This window comes from Coregonus clupeaformis, chromosome 10 (assembly GCF_020615455.1).
Source record: "Coregonus clupeaformis isolate EN_2021a chromosome 10, ASM2061545v1, whole genome shotgun sequence".
Taxonomy (NCBI): Eukaryota; Metazoa; Chordata; class Actinopteri; order Salmoniformes; family Salmonidae; genus Coregonus; species Coregonus clupeaformis.
Genome location: NC_059201.1, coordinates 48,231,541 through 48,253,810, shown reverse-complemented (window position 1 = coordinate 48,253,810; position 22,270 = coordinate 48,231,541). Strand labels below are relative to the sequence as shown.

The 22,270-nt window shown below is 45.6% G+C and overlaps 1 protein-coding gene and 1 non-coding gene across 4 annotated transcripts in view; both read left to right on the top strand.

The window, feature by feature from the left end:
* Positions 1 to 4,824: 4,824 nt before the first annotated feature.
* Positions 4,825 to 22,270, top strand: part of LOC121575423 (laminin subunit beta-3) — a 28,386-nt gene continuing 10,940 nt past the window's right edge. Inside the window, exons 1-6 of one of the 3 annotated variants that reach the window (XM_041888537.2) lie at positions 4,825 to 4,968; positions 13,367 to 13,481; positions 13,582 to 13,655; positions 13,920 to 14,111; positions 14,421 to 14,484; positions 14,693 to 14,880. In XM_041888537.2, the coding sequence (XP_041744471.1) occupies positions 4,873 to 4,968; positions 13,367 to 13,481; positions 13,582 to 13,655; positions 13,920 to 14,111; positions 14,421 to 14,484; positions 14,693 to 14,880 (729 nt within the window). In that variant the 5' untranslated portion in view covers positions 4,825 to 4,872. Of the gene's footprint in view, positions 4,969 to 10,156; positions 10,377 to 13,366; positions 13,482 to 13,581; positions 13,656 to 13,919; positions 14,112 to 14,420; positions 14,485 to 14,692; positions 14,881 to 22,270 lie in introns of those variants that run through there. The other 2 variants (XM_041888539.2, XM_041888538.2) reach the window with 2 other exon arrangements.
* On the top strand, positions 12,430 to 12,484 carry LOC121576091. The gene has a single exon (XR_006002443.1). It is a non-coding gene; the product is annotated as a U7 small nuclear RNA (small nuclear RNA).

The following is a 22,270-nucleotide window of genomic DNA, read 5'->3' as shown; positions in this document are numbered from 1 at the left end:
GCGGCCAAAGGAGGTGTTGGCTTTGGGGATGACCAGTGAGATATACCTGCTGGAGCGTATACTACGGGTGGGTGTTGCTATGGTGACCAATGAGCTAAGATAAGGTGGGGATTTGCCTAGCAGTGATTTATAGATGGCCTGGAGCCAGTGGGTTTGGCGACGAATATGTAGTGAGGACCAGCCAACAAGAGCGTACAGGTCACAGTGGTGGGTAGTATATGGGGCTTTGGAGACAAAACGGATGGCACTGTGATAGACTACATCCAATTTGCTGAGTAGAGTGTTGGAGGCTATTTTGTAAATGACATCGCCGAAGTCAAGGATCGGTAGGATAGTCAGTTTTACGATGGCATGTTTGGCAGCATGAGTGAAGGAGGCTTTGTTGCGAAATAGGAAACCAATTCTAGATTTAACTTTGGATTGGAGATTCTTAATGTGAGTCTGGAAGGAGAGTTTACAGTCTAACCAGACACCTAGGTATTTGTAGTTGTCCACATACTCTAGGTCAGACCCGTCGAGAGTAGTGATTCTAGTCGGGTGGGCGGGTGCAAGCAGCGTTCGGTTGAAGAGCATGAATTTAGTTTTACTAGTGTTCAAGAGCAGTTGGAGGCTACTGAAGGAGTGTTGTATGGCATTGAAGCTCGTTTGGAGGTTTGTTAACACAGTGTCCAATGAAGGGCCAGATGTATACAAAATGGTGTCGTCTGCGTAGAGGTGGATCTGAGATTCACCAGCAGCAAGAGCGACATCATTGATATACACGGAGAAAAGAGTCGGCCCAAGAATTGAACCCTGTGGCACCCCCATAGAGACTGCCATAGGTCCAGACAACAGGCCCTCCGATTTGACACATTGAACTCTGAGAAGTAGTTGGTGAACCAGGCGAGGCAGTCATTTGAGAAACCAAAACTACAATGACCCAAAACACACGGCCAAGGCAACAAAGGAGTGTCTCAAGAAGAAGCACATTAATGTCCTGGAGTGGTCTAGCCAGTCAGAAAATCTGTGGAGGGAGCTGAATGTTCGAGTTGCCAAATGTCAGGCTCAAAACCTTAATGACTTGGAGAAGATCTTCAAAGAGGAGTGGGACAAAATCCCTCCTGAGATGTGTGCAAACCTGGTGGCCAACTACAAGAAACGTCTGACCTCTGATTGCCAACAAGGGTTTTGCCACCAAGTACTAAGTCATGTTTTGCAGAGGGGTCAGATACTTATTTCTCTCATTAAAATGCAAATCAATTTATAACATTTTTGACATGCGTTTTTCTGGATTATTTTGTTGTTATTCTGTCTCTCACTGTTCAAATAAACCTACCATTAAAATTATAGACTGATCATGTCTTTGTCAGTGGGCAAACGTATGTCACGTTCGTTCATAGACGGGTCAGACCAAGGCGCAGCGTGATATGCATGCATGTTTATTTTAAACTTAATAAACAACGACAAAACAATAAACCAACGAAACGTGCCGTCCAAAGGTAACACACAACAAACCTCACATGGAACAAGATCCCACAACACCTAATTGCCAATAGGCTGCCTAAGTATGCTCCCCAATCAGAGACAACGAGCGACAGCTGCCTCTGATTGGGAAACACACCCGGCCAAACATAGATCTAGACATACTAGATAGAAAACATAGAACTACACAACATAGAAAATCACACCCTGACTCAACAAATAAGAGTCCCCAGAGTCAGGGCGTGACAACGTACAAAATCAGCAGGGGATCAAATACTTTTTTCCCTCACTGTATGTGGTTGTCTCGCCTAGCTATCTTAAGGTAAATGCACTTACTCTAAGTCGCTCTGGATAAGAGCATCTGCTAAATGACTAAAATGTCAAATGTAAATGATATACAGATCTCATATTACTGTATAGAATCTTTCACCCAAAATAATTATATTAATGTCACAAATGTATAATTTGTACATTTCTTAATAAAAAATGTAGTTATTTGTTACAATTGACTGTGTAAAACCTAGTAGTACTACTTATTTCTCTGAGAGTGAGGCAGATATATAGCATTTGGCAATGATTATTTGTCTGTCTGAAATGAAACGATCAAGTGATAGATTTTAAACAAATACATGTCTGTCATTGAACAACCCCATGCCATTATTAGATAGTGAAAAAACACACCAATCTCTTTCATAATTCTTTAAACAATAAAATCTAATTTAACAACATTTCAGAACATTTCTATATAGCAATTTGGAATGAAACTCTTCAATTTGTTTGTTTGTTTTGAATCATGAGACCTGGGCCATTTGGCAATTCTGACCTGTTCTTCCATTACAAGTGGTTGGTGACTTCTGATGTGCTTTGGGATAGTATATAGTCATTTGAGATGAGTACTAGTAGTTTTTTTCAGCACAGTAACACCCTACTGCTGATTGTGTGTATATAATCAGAAGGACACACTGTCTCTCATTATTCAGACCTTTACAGCATGTGGTCTCTCTCCCGAGTGGCGCAGTGGTCTAAGGCACTGCATCGCAGTGCTAGCTGTGCCACTAGAGATCCTGGTTCAAATCCAGGCTCTGCTGTAGCCGGCCGCAACCGGGAGACCAATGGGGCGGCGCACAATTGGCCCAGCGTCGTCCAGGGTAGGGGAGGGAATGGCCGGCAGGGAGGTAGCTCAGTTGGTAGAGCATGGTGTTTGCAACGCCAGGGTTGTGGGTTCGATTCCCATGGGGTATGAAAATAAAAAATAATAATGTATGCACTAACTGTAAGTCGCTCTGGATAAGAGCGTCTGCTAAATGACGTAAAAATGTAAAAAATGTCTAACCACAGATAGAGCAAGACACAGGGCATATTTCACAGAGACAAGTAAATGCAAGTGTAATATCTACTGTACTGCCCTCACTGGACTCAGGCAGTGCTAGACTGAGACTATGTGCTTTAAAGTGGCTATAGCTTTGGTTGTGATATAACTGCACCTCTAGGCTATTGTAATCTTCCCAGGGGGAAATCTGCTTTGTAAGCGGTTCGACAACATTCGACATGTCATGACAAAGTTGACCATTTTATGTAGAGTCGCGTGGTGGGGAAAGGGGGGCTAGGACCGTCAAGGTCTGTGGTCTTTAGTCATTAGAACCCCCCACCCCCCAAAAAACATTATACCAAAGTATTCCCTGTTGTTGTCACGGATACTTTACCTTTCCTTACCTTAGGTATAAGCGGAAGCTATGGGTGTGGCTGCAGCCGTCTGGCAGTTGTGTGTGTGTCTGTGTGTGAGAAGGAGGTGAGCCACAGAACACACCCTGGTCCTGTCTGTTAGTCAGTGGCTATGGAGAAAAACAGTGTGTTTATTCAGCCTTGAGTATAGCTTTTATTACAACACACACCGCCATACGCCAACACACAGAATGCCAGGGTTACCGTTTTACTGCCTGCAGGATATACATTTAGAGGTGTGTGTGTTTATGTGTGTGTGTGTGTGTATGTATGTGTGTAGAGACACTGATTCAGATGGGCATATCAAAGATAATAACATGGATAATTTACAATGGTTTTCAACAGACAGGTGAGCAGAGTTTTTGTTGCAGGTTGTATCTTAAACATTCACTGCACACTAAGCCTACTGTCCTTGTCGAGACAAGCTGCTATCCCAACCACCGATCCACAACTATGTTTTACCACATCGTTACAGAGAACTGTTTATGTTCTTCAGTGTGGTTGATCGCTCCACTGTTAGTTTTGGTTGAGCCACCCTTTTTTGAAGAATGTGTTGTTGATAGATGTCCCATGTGAAGTTCTATCTCGCGTGTGTGTGTATTCCAGTGGAGGCTGCTGAGGGGAGGACGGCTCATAATAATGGCTGGAACGGAGCGAATGGAATGGCATCAAACACATGGAAACCATGTTTGATGTATTTGATACCATTCCACTTATTCCACTCCAGCAATTAGCACATACAGGTCCTCCCCAATTATGGTGCCACCAACCTCCTGTGATGTACAGGTCCCCTGTAGCTCAGTTGGTAGAGCATGGCGCTTGCAACGCCAGGGTTGTGGGTTCGTTTCCCACAGGGGGCCAGTATGAAAATATATGCACTCACTAACTGTATGTCGCTCTGGATAAGAGCGTCTGCTAAATGACTAAAATGTAAAAATATATATATATTCATCCCAGCCGGTTGCGGAGGGGAAGGGTGTGTCTGCCAGCTACTTTTCTGACACACTCTGTATCATGAGGCCCAGGTGAGACAGTGTTTATAAGGATACAACCAAGAACCCACACACACTTAGACAGACAGATTCTGAGCAGCACACACACACCCTTGTCTACGTACATACACCTACAACTGGTAAGTCCTCAGCCCGTTTGATTAATATTTTACTTTCACTGGATATTTGACTTTTTATTTTCAATTTAGTTCAACATTTTTTTGTGTTCCTGTAGCCATCTACTGTATTGTTCATTTCTTCCAATTATTTAGTCAACCAATTATCTGGTCTTTGTCGTGAATGTCTGACCTTTGACAATATTTTGCTCTATTGTTGGCTTTTTCTTTTTGTCTTGTGAATAGTTTCTCATAGTAGGAAACAAAAATGTGGATTTTATTCCAATTAGCAGGTATGTGCTCACGATATTTGTGTTAACACTTCATTGATTTCTAATCGAAAATGATCCATGAGTTGTTACAGTTGTATCATATATTTTTTTATTTAGATTTAGTTTTAGTCTTAACATCTAGATTGTGGTGATAGTTTTGTGTAGGATATGAGGACATATGTAATTGTGTTCATACTTCTATCTATGATGATAATGATAGATAGATTGATTAATTGATCCCCTCCCCCAGCCCTGACAGCAGTGGCTGCGACCCAGAGGGACTGTTCTCAGGGGGCCTGTTACCCCCCAATGGGAGACCTGCTCCTGGGTAGGGACCGTCAGCTCCATGCCTCCTCCACCTGCGGCCTCACCGGCTCTGAGGTCTTTTGCACCTACTTTGGACAGGTAAGACCCTACTCTTATTGCTATGAAAGACACCTGAGGCACTGTAAGAGATGGGAGAAAAGTGGGGCAATAGCTGTTAATTGTCATGAGTTGTTCACCAGGCTTTTAATGTGTAACATTTCAGGTTTGTAGAGCAGCTATAACTATGGAGTCAGACATGAGAGAGAGACAGACAGGCAGACAGACACACACACGCACACACTGTCCAGATTTAAGGTGCGTGACTGTTGCTCTCTGTGCTGACCATGCACAGTAGGAGACCTGGGGGAAAGGGTGCACGGATGGTATGGGGAGAGGGAGAGGGTGGATGGATAGAGGGTCAGGGGAGAGCTGGTTGGTGTAATTTGTGAAATTGTCTGGATCTGGTGCCAGAGACACACAGATGCCAGATGTTGCAACTACAGACTGCAGTCTGGGTTGCTAAGGTCCTGAAGAGAAAAACGTTGGATGGGGAATTATTTGTTTGATTTGAAAAGAAAGAAAATCAAATATAATGTGTTGACAGGGTAAAAATACATAAGGACATTTATTTTCTCATAATATTTCAGTTAGTGAATTACTGTAGGTTTACCACTGTAGGTTTATTACTGTAGGTTTATTACTGTAGGTTTATCACTGTAGGTTTATTACTGTAGGTTTATTACTGTAGGTTTATTACTGTAGGTTTATCACTGTAGGTTTATTACTGTAGGTTTATTACTGTAGGTTTATTACTGTAGGTTTATTACTGTAGATTTATTTATGGGCCAAGTTTGAAACATCCCTTTGTTTTCGACAAACTAGGAGGTAAAACCAGTTAAAAGGACAACAGAGGAAAAAATATTCTGATTTAATTTGTGGCGCTGCCTGTTTGATTTACAGTCGAGCCTTTCATCTGAGCCACACCCACCCTCTGGTGTTGCTGGGCAGGGCAGGTATCAGTCACTCTGCTCTTAAAGCTCACAATTACTAGTCTGCCTCTGCAGGCACACACACACACACACACACACACACCAGACTGTAGATCTTTTTGCTGTCTGCTGGTTGTGGGTTCTGGCTTGAGTTTCTGAAACTTCAGCACTTTTGTGTTTTGATATTTACTCAAAGTGATTGTGTTTCACTGGATGATTGTGCTGATCACACAAAACGTGAAAGATGTTTTTAATGTTGGGCGTGTGAGGAGAGGTGCCCCAGGCCATAGAAACCTGTCTGGACTGTGGTTCTACTGTAACTGTATGACTGTGTGTGTTGAATCATGTCCGAAGGGTGTGGTTGTGCATTGACTATCTCTCTGACACACTCTGTATCACTCAGTACAGGTGAGATAGCGTAGACCAGGGATGGGCAACTCTGATGGTGTGGGGGCCACAAAACATCTGAACTCATCATGAGGGGCCTCAGTTGCTCGCAGGTCTGCATTTTTTTTTGGGGGGAATCGATCTAAAGGTCTTCAAAAGGGGGGCGGCCCATGGGCCGCCAGTTGGCCATCCCTGGTGATGTGATCTGTGGAATGTCCTGACTGAAGATGAGCTAAGTTGCAGACAGATGGGGAGTTGGCCAGTACAGTTTGCCAGGGCTTTATCACTCAGTGTCAAGGCAGTGGCACGTATGCCAGTGACCCTTTAATGGCTGGCCTCGATGTCCGTGATGCCCTCGCAGAGGGTACTGGAAGATAGAGAGAGAGAGGGACAGAAGAGAGGGAAGGAGAGGGATAGAAGAGATAGAGAAAGAGGTATAGAAGAGAGGGATAGAGAGAGGGGTAGAATAAAGGATACAATAGGAGATATAGAGAGAGGGGATAGGAGCCTTGGCCTTCCTGTCCAGTGCTGACAGATCTATTCTGGAGTGTATGTTTGGAGTTGGTTTGGCACAGTCAGACAGGCCAAATCTCTCCGCTCTCTTGCCCAACACTCTCCTCTACCTTTCACCCGACCTTGGCACTGGTAGTTGCCAGAGAGTCGCCGATAGCAACAAGCCAACATGGCTCAAAGTGATTTTACATCAGGGTTTGGTATGAACTAATCAGAGATGAGACAGGCAAGGCTGGTCCCATTTTCCTCAGGGATGGAGGGGATCTTAGCCAATAGCTGGCTTCGAGACCAGGTCGAGCATATTAACCATATCAGGTTCCACTCTGTGACCTAATTTCATACCATGGCTTTTACTCATATATTTTCAGTTTACATTTTTTAAATTTCTTTATAGAATGATCCATTGTACCCTGTGTAGAACTGTGGAAAGGTACTACTTTTCGAGAGATACACAGCACAGGGGGTTGGTGGAACCTTAGTTGGGGAGGACGGGCTCTTGTTAATGACTGGAGCAGAATAGCTGGAATGGTATCAAATACATCAAACACATGGTTTCCAGGTATCTGATGCCATTCCATTTGCTCGGTTCCGGCCATTATTATGAGCCGTTCTCCCCTCAGCAGCCTTCTACAGTGAGCGTAATTCAAACATTTAAAATGGGGAATCAAATATTGCCATCAGTCCACCCACCATGGAATTCTGATTCAATTTAGACGGCTTTATAATACAAAAGGTACCAATAAAGTGCTACCAGAAGGAGGGTACCATGAGTGGCCCAGGCCAGAACTCTCTCCCCGTGGTACCATGGTCCATGCCTCCGTGGCGTTAGTGTCTGTACTCTGGTCCAAAAAGCCGTCCAGTTGGCCATACACTCACACTTTGATACAGGCTGCTACATTGGCAGACTAATCTATTCTGGTCAGATTCCAGTGGTCTGGCAGAGTTTCTCCATATTGTCCTTAGCAGCCTTCAGCCCAAGGGGCACTGACTGGCTGGACACTGACCAGGTCCAGGGGGTCTTGTGCCTGAAGCAGACTACACCAAACTGTATTTAAAAAAAGGTTGCGTTTACACAGGAAACCCAATTATGTTTTTTTTCTGACTAATTTGTCTTTTGAGCAATCAGATCAGGTCTTTTGCCAATAATTCGGCAAAAGATCAGAAATGGGCTGCCTGTGTAAAGCTATAAAGCTATAAGCCTATAAAGCTAGAAGGAGACATGCATTTATCTGAATTCTCCAATATGTGGGATTGTTAAGATGAGGAAAAAGTTGACAATAATTATAATTTGTGTTCCATCTGATGCTGCTGGTTGTGTTCTGACAAATTGGGAAGTTGTTTCTGTAGTTAATGAATAGCCAGAATGCTGTTCCCTACCAACGATACATTCACTCAAAGTCTTAGAAAGCCACTCAAACAGTGAACAGTGCTGTCCTGTCAGCATCTCTGTCTCTGGGTCAATCTCTGAGTACTGACCACTGGTCCAGAAATAGACACACTGACAGACCAGGGTCAGGGCTGATGCCAGAGCATATGGGTTGTTCCACGAAATGAGGCCCTTTGATATTTTATTGTGCACCAATATTGCATTTGAAAAGCCTATTATATTCTATGAAGTGCCCTTTAATGTAGACCACATGGACAATTCAATCAATCAGATTTTTAATATGAATAAAGACTTGCTAAAGTGTCCCTCCGTGCGCCCTCTGTGATTGACAGGAAGATTTGAACCCACTTTAACCCGAACAAGTTTTCACCATGATTGTAAAGCCCTGGTTATTTTCTTGCTTTGACAAAGTCATTTCTGAAGATTATTATTTATTTAATGTGATTAGTGATTCATTTTAAGGTAAAAAACAACAACGTGTCCCTCATTTTAAGATCAACCCTGTTATGTGAACTGAACTCTCGTTTTAATATGGTGAAACTATTCCTTTTTAAATATGTTTTTCAAAATAAACATTGAACATCTAATAGTCAAATCATAGTGTAAACGCAGGTGAGCTAGTTCTACTCTTTTGGGCCATTTTCTGGTGTTTTGTGGTGGAAAACTGAGTGGGTTGAGTATAACACTTCAACCCTGTAACCAATAGATAGACAGGCTAGAAATGTTTGAAGCTTGCATGCAATTGCCCCTCCCTGTTGTACACAACAAACTTTAATTACCCCTGTCACGAGGAGATTTATGGCTGATTTAATATGAAATCATCAACCCTGTTACAGTTTTAAAACCTCTTGAGATGGGAAAACATGTTTTTTACTAAGCTGAACATGTGCTCTTTATGACAAAATGTTAAAATGAGGGAATATCAAAAGCTTTTGTTCCACCAAGTTACATATCTCAAAAGGGTACGAATTGGTGGAATGACCCATATCTATTTAGATAACACAGTGGTTCTGATGGCCGGAGTTGTTGGTTTGAATGTGGAATTGTTTTTTGCATGGGATATACAGTGCAATGGCCATCTCAGTCTCCGGACTTGAAACCAGAGTATGTGAGCGGAGTTGAGCGGACGAAAATCCCGCTCATCAGTGCTTGCACAAGCTCCTGTGCTCCAAGTCCTTTCCATTCGATCCATTCATCACAATTTAACCAACACCCACCAATTTTTGCGACTAATTGGACCTACCATTTGGTTTTTAAGTATTTAAATCAAATCATATGATTTGAATGAAAAATATTATAATAAACATGAATAGGTGAAAGTAAGAAGCGCTCATCATTTCAAATAGGCTGCATGTCATATTAAACAACATATAAACAATCTAAATAGGTCAGGAACTGAAATGAATTATTTAGGCTACATTATTTCAATTATTTCAAGGCTATAGCCTACAAAGAAATACATTTTGAAGCATTTGCGAGTGCGACATACTAGGCTGGTAGGGAGTCAGCGAAATGTAAGTGCTCAGCATTTAAACAACATTTTGCTGTATTAAAATAACCCAGTGGAAATTCAATTAACATTATAAAAAATCCCCATCAAAGTCCGCCTGTTTAAGCTAGAGAAATCTGTTTTTTGCATGGGCTGTGTCTCAATCCACCACTTCCGCCAATATCACCCTTCCTCTTTCCACATCTGCGGTGAAAGGTGACATAGCTAGAGCGATGTATGTCAGACCATGAGACATCCCGAAAATCGGTCTTCTCACGAAAACGTCTGTAGCGTCCGAACGGTTTAGGCTAATATGACCCCTCTGTGGAAAGCTGAGACTCTCAAGACTCTCAATATTTAGTGAACTCCATGACAGTAGCTAAAGCAAGGGGCTATAGCAGCACACAAGTAGACTAAAAAATGAATGCTGGGCCGGGCATGCCCTGAGCTCGTAAAGTGAGTGCTACTGGAGCGCTATTGGAGCGAAAATGGAGCGGGCGAGAAGGCCGACACTCCAGTCTTTGGGAATCTCGCTCCGTGCTCCAGTCAAATTGGGCACGCTCCGCTCCCCACTCTGTTTACATACTCTGCTTGAAACCCATTGAAAACCTGTGATTTGAATTGAAGAGGGCAGTTCATAAGCACAGACAAAGGATATCAAGGACCTGGAAGGATTTTGTATGGAGGAATGGTCTAAGATCTCTCCCAAAATGTTTATCCTCAGAAGGTGAGGAATTGAAAGGTATTGAAAACAAGGGTGTCAATAATGTTGACCCCTACCTTTTTGAGATTTTTTGTATTATTTGTTAAACTAAATATATTTCTCTGAGCAATTGTATTAGTTTAAATTATATAATTTCATTTTTTTTTGCATACAATATAGATGAGTATTTTAATTACTTGTTATATACATTCATTTTTGCTCATCTTTATCGAGGGTGTCAATCATTTCCGACCCACTGTTGAATTATGAACTTTGCCATTGTGTCAGGGTTGACGGAAATGGCATGCCTGCATCTCCCCATACAGTACAGGAGAATATATTTCCCTCTTTACCAGGCCATTGGTTAGGGTACAATTCACAGGGACTTTACCAGAAGACATGAATAATATTATCACATCATTACCATCCAATTGACATTACATTATAACGTTGTTATACAACATGGACAATACTTCACACATTAATGGACATATTTCTGTCTATACCAGTGTATTAATAATGTATTTATACACTGAATCTGCAGTAAATGTATGTGATTGTGTGTGTGTGTGTGTGTGTGTGTGTGTGTGTGTGTGGGCGCATGTGTGCACACGTCTAACAGTTGCCAGATTTTGGTTTGTTTGACGAAATCAGCAGCTTGCCTGTTGACTTGTGAAATCGTGGTTTGGAGGGAGAGGGGGGGGGATCAGCAGAAGGAGATAGAAAGAGAGAGAGAGAAAGAGAGCAAGAAAGACAATGTTTCATCCAATAATTGTTTTTATATTTTATTTTGATACATTATGGGGTCTTAAAATTCTAAATCAAATAGCTAAATAATCCTTGGTATGACCATCTTAAAACAATTCCATATGTTAATTTAGAACCCCCTCCATCTCCCCCCGCTTAGACAGGGCTTTGACTCTAAAGGGTTTTAAACAACATCTTGTTGTATTAAATTATTATAGTCTATATATTGCGCATATAGGCTGTGACTTACTTAGAATTAAATACAAATTAAATGAAAAGTGCCTTATTAGGCTCAGTGCCTTTAAATTCATTTTTAGAAACACCAGTTTGACCAGAGTCTGTGGCTTCAGGCTCATGCGATGGTGCCTGGAGAGGGAAAACAGGAGTAATAAAAAGAGAGCGAGCAAGCTGACAGGGCGATAGCTGGTGTTGAAACGTCCAGTGCAGAGAGACCTTTCCCCCAGTGTGGTACAAAGCCATGGCCTCTGTTGTGACAGACTAGAGAGCCCAGCCAGCCTGACTCAGGCCAAGTAACTGCTCCAGCCCCAGTCCCAACCCGCTGCAGGCCAGGGCAAGCTGAGGTGGAGGTGAAGGGTAGTGGACACAAGGGGGTTGGAGGGAAGGGCAATTGGAGGTATAGGTAGTGGGGTTGGAGGGAAGGGCAATTGGAGGTATAGGTAGTGGGGTTGGAGGGAAGGGCAATTGGAGGTATAGGTAGTGGGGTTGGAGGTATAGGTAGTGGGGTTGGAGGTATAGGTAGTGGGGTTGGAGGTATAGGTAGTGGGGTTGGAGGTATAGGTAGTGGGGTTGGAGGTATAGGTAGTGGGGTTGGAGGTGATTGTTGTAGTGGAGAGGGGGAGGAGTTGCTGTTCTATATTTTTTTTAAATAGGTGATTTTTTGATTGCGAGGGGTGGTAGAAGGATGTTGGCGGTCAGGGAACCCACATGAAAAATTACTACAGTTAACTATAGAATACTACATTACTTATTATAGAATTGAATAGTAAACTGAAGTATACTGTAGAATACTATATTACACACTGTAGTATCCCTGGTTCATGTGTAGTACTTATTATAGAATATTGTAATATACTGTAAAATACTATAGTAAATACGAAAGTATTATAAAAAATTAAAAAAATCAGCAAAAACACTACAGTCTGCAAAAACACTACACTTGTTTTACTATAGTAAATACTACAGTATCTTATTTGCATATACCCTGCCCATTACTCTCCCCAATATCGCAATATGTGCCAGGTATAAGTGAGAAACCTACAGGTTATAAAAAAGAGCAGAAGCGCTGAACTAGCCGTTCAGACCCTAGTCCTACCTACAGGTTATGGAACATTTGCTCTTTTAGTTTTTCTCCAGTAGGTTTCCTAAAGGAGAAAGCCTCCACTTCTATGTCAAAGATAATAAAACAAAAACACTACAGTAAATACTACAGTATACTACAGTCTGCAAAAACACTACATTAATTACTATAGTATATACTACAGTTTTCTTTTACTACAATATTTATACTTTAGTTAACTGTAAATACTACAGTGTAATACAGTATACTACAGTAAATACTACAGTATTCACTGTAGTGTTTTTGCGGTCTTTAGTCCTGTGTGTGGACCAAGTGATCTTGGGTCACATAATGCACGTAGAAAAACCACTTCAGTAGTGTTACGCAAGAGCCTTCCCATCAGTGTTGTATTGATTTGAGATATCATGGCTTTACCTCAGTGTTATCTATGGTGTCTGTGGGAAGATCCACATGAACATTTACTTGCACATTGGTCGTTTTGAGTGGTTCCATTGTGTTGGAGGACGAACTGATACCTTGTTCTGTCTTGTTGCTCTGTGATTGCTCTCACGTTCCCTCAGTCCATATTGTCTGATAAACTAGGATTTCTTGTCAAAGTAAAGGCACTTAAACCTCCCACGACTAGTGTACTGTTTGAATGTGTGCTGACCAATGACTCACGTTCTCTACAAAGAGGTCATGGGACACACACGCACACATGCATGCACAAACACAAACACACACTGTGTGTGTATACTGTTACAGTTCTGGGTTACGTTGCAGAGCAGAGCACAGCATGAATGCCCAGGACTCCATTAATGATAAACCAATCTAATCTGGTTTAGATGTGTTTAAATATCTAGAGCACACACATATTTTTTTAATCCCCCCTACGCTCTAAAAATCAAACATGCTTTATTTGCATGACCTTATATACAGTAAATTATGCTAAGTAGTATTAACTCTCTCTCTCTCTCTCTCTCAGTGGAGGATGAAGTGCTGTCCCTGTGACTCCAGGAACCCATCCAGTCAGTTAGCTCACACCATCCAGAACGTTCTATCCACCGCTGGACCCAACAGGTGGTGGCAGGCCAGGAAAGGTGAGGGGATTACAGAGCTATAGGACACATGATGTGAGTGACCCATCCTAAAACTTTCTTATTGTGACCCACCAAATAAACAAAAACTATGGTTCTTTAGATGTGAGTCAGGTCACCCTACAGTTGGACCTACAGAACCTGTTTCAGCTGGACACCCTCATTCTGACATTCAAGGTAAGACCCAGCCCCCAGAGCAGCATGGTCAGGGCTTTTCCAATGTGTAAGGGCAAAATAGTATTTTTAAATTTTAGTCATTTAGCAGACACTCTTATCCAGAGCGACTTACAGTTAGTGAGTGCATACATTTTTCATACTGGCCCCCCGTGGGAATTGAACCCACAACCCTTGCATTGCAAGCGCCATGCTCTACCAACTGAGCTACAGGAGGGCCTGTAGTAGAATTTGATGGACTGATTTTCTGGTTGCCTCTACACACAGGGTCCTCGTGCCAGTGCGTTGGTGGTGGAGAGGACACTGAATAATGGTCAAACCTGGCAACCGTCTCTCTACATGGCCTCAGACTGCCGCTCGGCCTTCTCTGGTGTTGCCTTGACTACACCACGCTCCCTGGACCAGACCTACTGCTACACCCTTCCCCCCATCCCGGCTAACACTTACCAGGACCAGACAGTAAGGGAATAGTCTCCATAGCAGATAATGGCTGGAACGGAGCGAATAGAATGGCATCAAACACATGGAAACCATTCCACCTATTCCACTCCAACCATTACCACGAGCCCGTCCTCCCCAATTAAGGTGCCACCAACCTCCTGTGCTCCCTAGGCAGACAGTTGCCTCCTACAATTTAGGGTCGGGTTTACGAGATAACGGGGTAACAACGTTGGAAGCTGGAGGAAAATCACATGATATTTTGTGGTATCCAGAGATTAAATGTTCTGCTGTTCCCCTTTTAGATATTTTTTCCTTTGCATTACACAGATTAAATTCAGCCCCTTGCATCAGTTCTCTACCATCAGCGTCCCCAATGGGCAGAAGATTCAAGGTAAGATAAAAATAATCAACCATACCCAGTTACCCATCCATAACATTCACCCATTGTTACTATGGACAATACAATGTCCTTATACATTACCTTTTAGCCATTTAGCAGGTGCTCTCCTCCAGAGCCACTTACACCTTTCTTGATTGACACATTCCTGATCCAATGAGGTGCTTTGCCCAGTGATTGACAGCTCTTTCTTGGTCCACAGAGGTGTCAGGATTGACAGGCCTGCGGGTGAGGTTGACTGAGCTGGGTGCTGTGCCCCGCTTGCCCGGCCGCGCTCCCTCTCTGTTCTATGCCCTCAGAGAGATGAGAGTAATGGGCACCTGCCTCTGCCACGGTCATGCCAACCGCTGTTTGCCGGATTCTACTACCAACCAGCTACCTAGCACACAGGTATGATACCACTGTCAACCTCCTAACACACAGGTATAGTATACCTAACACATACAACACACAGCTGCAGGCCAACCGCTGTCTGCCTGAGACTATTACCAACCGCCTATACCCAACCAGAGTTTGTGAGCGAAGCAGAGCGTGGAGCTGAGCATGCCCAGTTTGACTGGAGCGCGGAGCGAGATTCCTAAAGGCCTTCTTGCCTGCTCCAATTTCACTCACTTCATGAGCTCAGGGCATGCCCGGCCCAGCATGCACCTACCTATATACACTACCGGTCAAAAGTTTTAGAACACCTACTCATTCAAAGATTTTTCTTTATTTGTACTATTTTCTACATTGTAGAATAATAGTGAAGACATAAAATATATACAGAAGATATACAGAAGATAGCCCTATTTGGTAAAAGACCAAGTCCATATTATGGCAAGAACAGCTCAAATAAGCAAAGAGAAACGACAGTCCATCATTACTTTAAGACATGAAGGTCAGTCAATACGGAAAATCTCAAGAACTTTTAAAGTTTCTTCAAGTGTAGTCCCAAAACCATCAAGCGCTATGATGAAACTGGCTCTCATGAGGACCGCCACAGGAATGGAAGACCCAGAGTTACCTCTGCTGCAGAGGATAAGTTCATTAGAGTTACCAGCCTCAGAAATTGCAGCCCAAATAAATGCTTCACAGAGTTCAAGTAACAGACACATCTCAACATCAACTGTTCAGAGGAGACTGTGTGAATCAGGCCTTCATGGTCGAATTACTGCAAAGAAACCACTACTAAAGGACACCAATAAGAAGAAGAGACTTGTTTGGGCCAAGAAACACGAGCAATGGACAGTAGACCGGTGGAAATTTGTCCCTTGGTCTGGAGTCCAAATTGGGACAATGATCCAACACACCTCCAGGCTGTGTAAGGGCTATTTTACCAAGAAGGAGAGTGATGGAGTGCTGCATCAAATGACTTGGCCTCCACAATCCCAAGACCTCAACCAAATTGAGATGGTTTGGGATGAGTTGGACTGCAGAGTGAAGGAAAAGCAGCCAACAGGTGCTCAGCATATGTGGGAACTCCTTCAAGACTGTTGGAAAAGCATTCCAGGTGAAGCTGGTTGAGAGAATGCCAAGAGTGTGCATAGCTGTCATCAAGGCAAAGGGTGGCTATTTGAAGAATCTCAATTATAAAATATATTTTGATTTGTTTAACACTTTTTTGGTTACTACATGATTCCATATGTGTTATTTCATAGTTTTTATGTCTTCGCTATTATTCTACAATGTAGAAAATAGTACAAATAAAGAAAAACCCTTGAATGAGCAGGTGTTCTTTTGACCGGTAGTGTAGATCTGTAAAACTCTGCATCCCTGCCCGGCCTGGCAAGAGTGGCCAAAAGGGTGTTTAGCATCCCCAGTGGCTCTGCAAGCGCGGAGAGGATATTCTCTGCTGCTGGCCTGCTCTCCAGGCACCATCGCATGAGCCTGAAGCCACAGACTCTGGTGTTTCTAAAAATGAATTCAAAGGCACTGTAGACTGAGCCTAATAAGGCATTTTTCGTTTAATTTGCATTTAATTCTAAGTAAGTCACAGCCTATATGCACAATTTATAGACTATAATGATTTAATACAACGAAATGTAGTTTAAATGCTGAGCGCTATAATATTCCTGACTCCCTACCAGCCTAGTTTGTCGCACTCACAAATATTTCACAATGTATTTCTTTGTAGGCTATAGCCTTGAAATAATTGAAATAATATAGCCTAAGTAATTCATTTCTGTTCCATCTTAGGCTCCTGACCTATTTAGAGTGTTTATATGCTGTTTGTATTTGTATTTATTATTTGTATTTATTATGGATCCCCTTGGCAGCAGCTACTCGTCATGGGGTCCAGCATAAATTAAGACAGTAATATACATTATAATACACATTTTAAACTTTAAAATACATTTTACAACAGATTTCACATTACATTAAGTGTGTGCCCTCAGGCCACTACTCTACTACAACACGAAATCCAGATGTACATGTGTGTATAGTGTGTATGTTATGTGTGTTTGTATGTGTGTTTGTGACTCTTCACAGTCCTTGTATTTCTATCTGTTTTTAAAAATCTAATTTTACTGCTTGCGTGAGTTACTTGTGGAATAGAGTTCCAGGTTGTCATGGCTCTATGTAGTACTGTGCGCATCCCATAGTCTGTTCTGGGGACTGTGAAGAGACCTCTGGTGACATGTCTTGTGGGGTATGCATGGGTGTCCGAGCTGTGTGCGAGTAGTTTAAACAGACAGCTTGGTGCAGTCAACATGTCAATACTTCGTACAAAAACAAGTAGTGATGAAGTCAATCTCTCCTCTTCTTTGAGCCATGAGAGATTGACATGCGTATTATTAATATTAGCTCTACGTGTACATTTAAGGGCCAGCCGTGCTGCCCTGTTCTGGGCCAGTTGTAATTTTCACAAGTCCCTCTTTGTGGTACCTGACCACAAGATTGGGCAGTAGTCCAGGTGCGACAGAACTAGGGCCTGTAGGACCTGTCTTGTTGATATTGTTGTGAAGAAGGCAGAGCAGCGCTTTATTATGGACTCTCCCCATCTTAGCTACTGTTGCACCAATATGTTTTGACCATAACAGTTTACAATCCAGGGTTACTCCAAGCAGTTTAGTCTCCTCAACTTTCTCAATTTCCACATTATTCATTACAAGATTTAGTTGAGGTTTAGGGTTTAGTGAATGATTTGTCCCAAATACAATGCTTTTAGTTTTTGCCACCCATTCTGAAACTGACTGCAGCTCTTTGTTAAGTGTTGCAGTGATTTTACTCGCTGTAGTAACTGACATGTATAGTGTCGAGTCATCTGCATACATAGACACACAGGCTTTACTCAGAGCCAGTGGCAGGTCATTAGTAAAGATTGAAAAAAGTAAGGGGCCTAGACAGCCTGTGGTAGAGACTCCCTGTGTCACGCGTGCTGTAGGTGGGTGCAGTGGTGGAATCAAACACAGGACACCGAAGTATAGTCCAACAGACTTTAGTAATCTCCAACAAGGAAATAAGACAACTCTTGCCCGAAGGCGAAATTACGCACGAAGGCGAAACAAAACGAAAGCGCACAAAGCAGGTGCATAACACTCCAACGCAGTGGAGGGAAGCTCAACCGAGCGACAATACAAATGAAGCCCTACACACGACAGACCAAAATCAAACGAACATGAAACATACAACGGTGGCAGCTAGTATTCCGGAGACAACGAACGCCGAAGCCTGCCCGAACAAGGGAGAGAGGCAGCCTCGGCCGAAACCGTGACAGTACCCCCCACTTGACGCGCGGCTCCAGACGTGCGCCGACTCCGGCCTCGGGGACGACCCGGAGGACGCGGAGCAGGGTGCGTCGGGTGCTCACGATGGAATTCCGTCAGGAGAGACGGGTCCAAAATGTCTCTCCTCGGCACCCAGCACCGCTCCTCCGGACCGTACCCCTCCCACTCCACTAGATACTGGAGACCCCCCATCCGACGTCTCGAATCCAAGATGGACCTCACGGAGTACGCCGCTGCCCCCTCGATGTCCAATGGGGGCGGAGGAGTCTCCCTGATCTCACTTTCTTGGAGTGGGCCAGCTACCACCGGCCTGAGAAGGGACACATGGAACGAGGGGTTAATACTTTTATATTCAACAGGTAGTTGTAATTTGTAACACACCTCGTTCAACCTTCCCAGGACTTTAAATGGCCCTACAAACCGCCGACCCAGTTTCCGACAGGGCAGGCGGAGGGGCAGGTTTCTGGTAGAGAGCCAGACTCGATCACCAGGTGCGTACACCGGTCCCTCACTGCGGTGGAGATCGGCGCTCGCCTTTATGACGTCGGAGGGCCCGCTGCAGGTGGACGTGTGCAGCGTTCCATGTCTCCTCCGAGCGCCGCGCCCACTCATCCACCGCAGGAGCCTCGATCTGGCTCTGCTGCCAAGGTGCCAGAACCGGCTGGTACCCTAACACACATTGGAAAGGGGTTAGGTTAGTGGAGGAATGGCGTAGGGAATTCTGGGCCATTTCGGCCCAGGGAACGACCTTGCCCACTCCTCCGGCCGGTCCTGGCAGTATGTTCTAAGAAACCTACCCACATCCTGGTTCACACGTTCCACCTGCCCATTACTCTCCGGGTGGTAACCCGAGGTGAGGCTCACCGAGACCCCCAACCGCTCCATAAAAGCTCTCCAGACTCTGGAGGTAAATTGGGGACCTCGATCAGACACAATATCCTCGGGTACCCCGTAGTGCCGGAACACATGGGTGAATAGGGCTTCGGCAGTTTGCAGGGCGGTAGGAAGGCCCGGCATGGGGAGCAAACGACAGGCCTTAGAAAACCGGTCCACAACGACCAGTATAGTGGTATTCCCCTGTGAAGGAGGAAGGTCAGTAAGGAAATCCACCGAGAGGTGGGACCATGGTCGTTGTGGAACGGGCAGGGGTAGTAACTTACCCCTAGGCAGATGTCTAGGCGCCTTACACTGGGCGCACACCGAGCAGGAGGAAACATAAACCCTCACATCCCTTGCCAACGTGGGCCACCAGTACTTGGCACTAAGACAGTGCACTGTCCGGCCGATACCCGGGTGTCCAGAGGAGGGTGACGTGTGAGCCCAATAGATCAATCGATCCCGAACCTCGAGCGGAACATACCTCCGACCCTCCGGGCATTGTGGTGGACTAGGGTCGGTGCGTAACGCCCGCTCGAGCTCAGCATCGACCTCCCACACTACCGGTGCCACCAGACACGACTCCGGCAGTATGGGAGTGGGCTCCACGGACCTCTCCTCCGTGTCATACCGCCGAGACAGCGCATCTGCCTTACCGTTCTGTGACCCAGGGATGTACGTGATCTTAAATGTAAACCGGGTCAAAAACATATTCCATCTAGCCTGCCGAGGGTTTAGCCTCCTCGCTGCCCGGATGTACTCCAGGTTACGGTGGTCCGTCAAAATGAGGAAAGGGTGTTGAGCCCCCTCAAGCCAGTGCCTCCACACCTTTAGGGCCTGTACCACGGCTAACAGCTCCCTGTCCCCTACGTCATAGTTTCGCTCCGCCGGACTGAGCTTCTTGGAATAGAAGGCACAGGGGCGGAGTTTAGGTGGCGCGCCTGACCGTTGTGAAAGCACGGCTCCAATACCGGCCTCAGACGCGTCCACCTCTACCTGAAATGGTAAAGAGGGATCCGGATGCGCCAGCACTGGAGCCGAGGTAAACAGGTCCTTCAGCCTCCCAAACGCCCTGTCCGCCTCGGCAGACCACTGCAGACGCACCGGGCCCCCCTTCAAGAGAGACGTGATGGGAGCTGCCACCTGTCCAAAACCCCGGATAAACCTCCGGTAGTAATTCGCAAACCCCAAAAACTGCTGCACCTCCTTCACAGTGGTTGGTGTTTGCCAATTACGCACGGCTGACACCCGGTCTACCTCCATCTTCACCCCTGACGCAGACAACTGATACCCCAAAAAAGGAGACCGACTCCTGGAAAAACAGACACTTCTCTGCCTTAACATACAGGTCGTGCTCCACCAGCCTCCGCAACACTCTGCGCACCAGGGCCACATGCTCGACACGGGTAGGCGAGTACACGAGAATGTCATCTATGTACACCACGACCCCCTGCCCCTGCATGTCCCTGAAGATCTCATCCACGAATGATTGGAAAACTGACGGAGCGTTCATCAACCCGTATGGCATGACAAGATACTCGTAATGGCCCGGGGTGGTACTAAAGGCTGTCTTCCATTCATCGCCCTCCCTGATGCGCACCAAGTTGTACGCGCTCCTGAGATCTAATTTAGTGAAGAAACGCACCCCATGCAAGGACTCAGTCATGGTCGCAATCAGCGGGAGTGGATAACTGTACTTCACCGTGATCTGATTGAGACCACGGTAATCGATGCACGGGCGCAAACCACCATCCTTCTTCTTCACAAAAAAGAAACTCGAGGACGCAGGGGAAGTGGAAGGCCGTATGTATCCTTGTCTCAGAGATTCGTCTATGTAAGTCTCCATAGCTTTCTTCTCCTCCTGAGACAGAGGATACACATGGCTCCGTGGGAGCGCAGCTCCTGCCTGGAGGTCTATCGCACAATCTCCCTGCCTATGGGGCGGCAACTGCGTCGCCCTCGACTTACTAAACGCAATAGCCAAATCCCCATACTCAGGGGGAACGTGCAATGCGGGCACCAGGTTTGGACTCTCCACCGAGGTAGCCCCTACGGAAACGCCTAAACATCTACCCACACACTGGGCAGACCACTCCATCAGAGCCCTCTCCTGCCACGAAATAGATGGGTTATGGGTACTCAACCAGGGCATGCCCAGCACCACCGGATACGCAGGAGAGTCAATCAGAAATAGCTGAATCATCTCCTGATGACCCCCCTGCGCACACATCCTAAGTGGCGCAGTGACCTCCCTGATCAAGCCCGCACCCAACGGACGGCTATCTAGGGCATGAACGGGGAAAGGGACATCAACAGGAAGAAGGGGAATCCCTAAAGCTAAACAAAACTTCTTATCAATAAAATTCCCAGCCGCGCCTGAATCTACCAGCGCCTTATGCTGGGAATGAGGTGCTACCTGTGGAAAACTCACAGGCATACAGAAATGTGCAACAGAGAGCTCTGGGTGAGTGGGGCGCCTACTCACCTGGAAGGAATCCCCAGTGCGGGACCTGTCGTCCTCTCCCCTAGGAGGCCATCCCCAGCACCTAGCCGCGGTGTGTCCTCCCCGACCACAGTTGGTGCAGGGGATGGACCCCCTAGTAAGCCGACCCCTCCTCTCTCTAGCGCCAGCGCCCCCGAGCTCCATGGGGCACGGCTCGGAGGCGCTGGAGGGTGAAATGGACGGACCCCCTCGGGACGTCCCGCGGGTAGCTAGCAGGTTATCCAGCCTGATGGACATGTCGACCAACTGGTCGAACGTGAGGCTGGTGTCCCTACAGGCCAGCTCCCGACGGACGTCCTCTCGTAGACTACATCTGTAGTGATCGACGAGAGCCCGATCATTCCACCCTGCATCTGCCGCTAGAGTACGGAATTCGAGGGCGAACTCCTGGGCACTCCTCCTCCCTGCCGGAGGAAGACCAGACGCTCCCCCGCCGCTCTCCCGGGGATGGTCAAACACCGCCCTGAAGCGGCGGGAGAACTCGTCGTAAGTTATGGTGTCCGCGTCGATCCTCCTCCACTCCGCGTTGGCCCATTCCAACGCCTTCCCGGACAGGCAGGAGATCAGGCGGACACGCTCTCATGTCCCGAGGGCGCCGGGTGCACGGTGGCCAGGTACAGCTCCACCTGGAGAAGGAAACCCTGGCATCCGGCCGCGGTCCCATCGTAAGCCCTCGGGAGCGAGAGTCGGACTC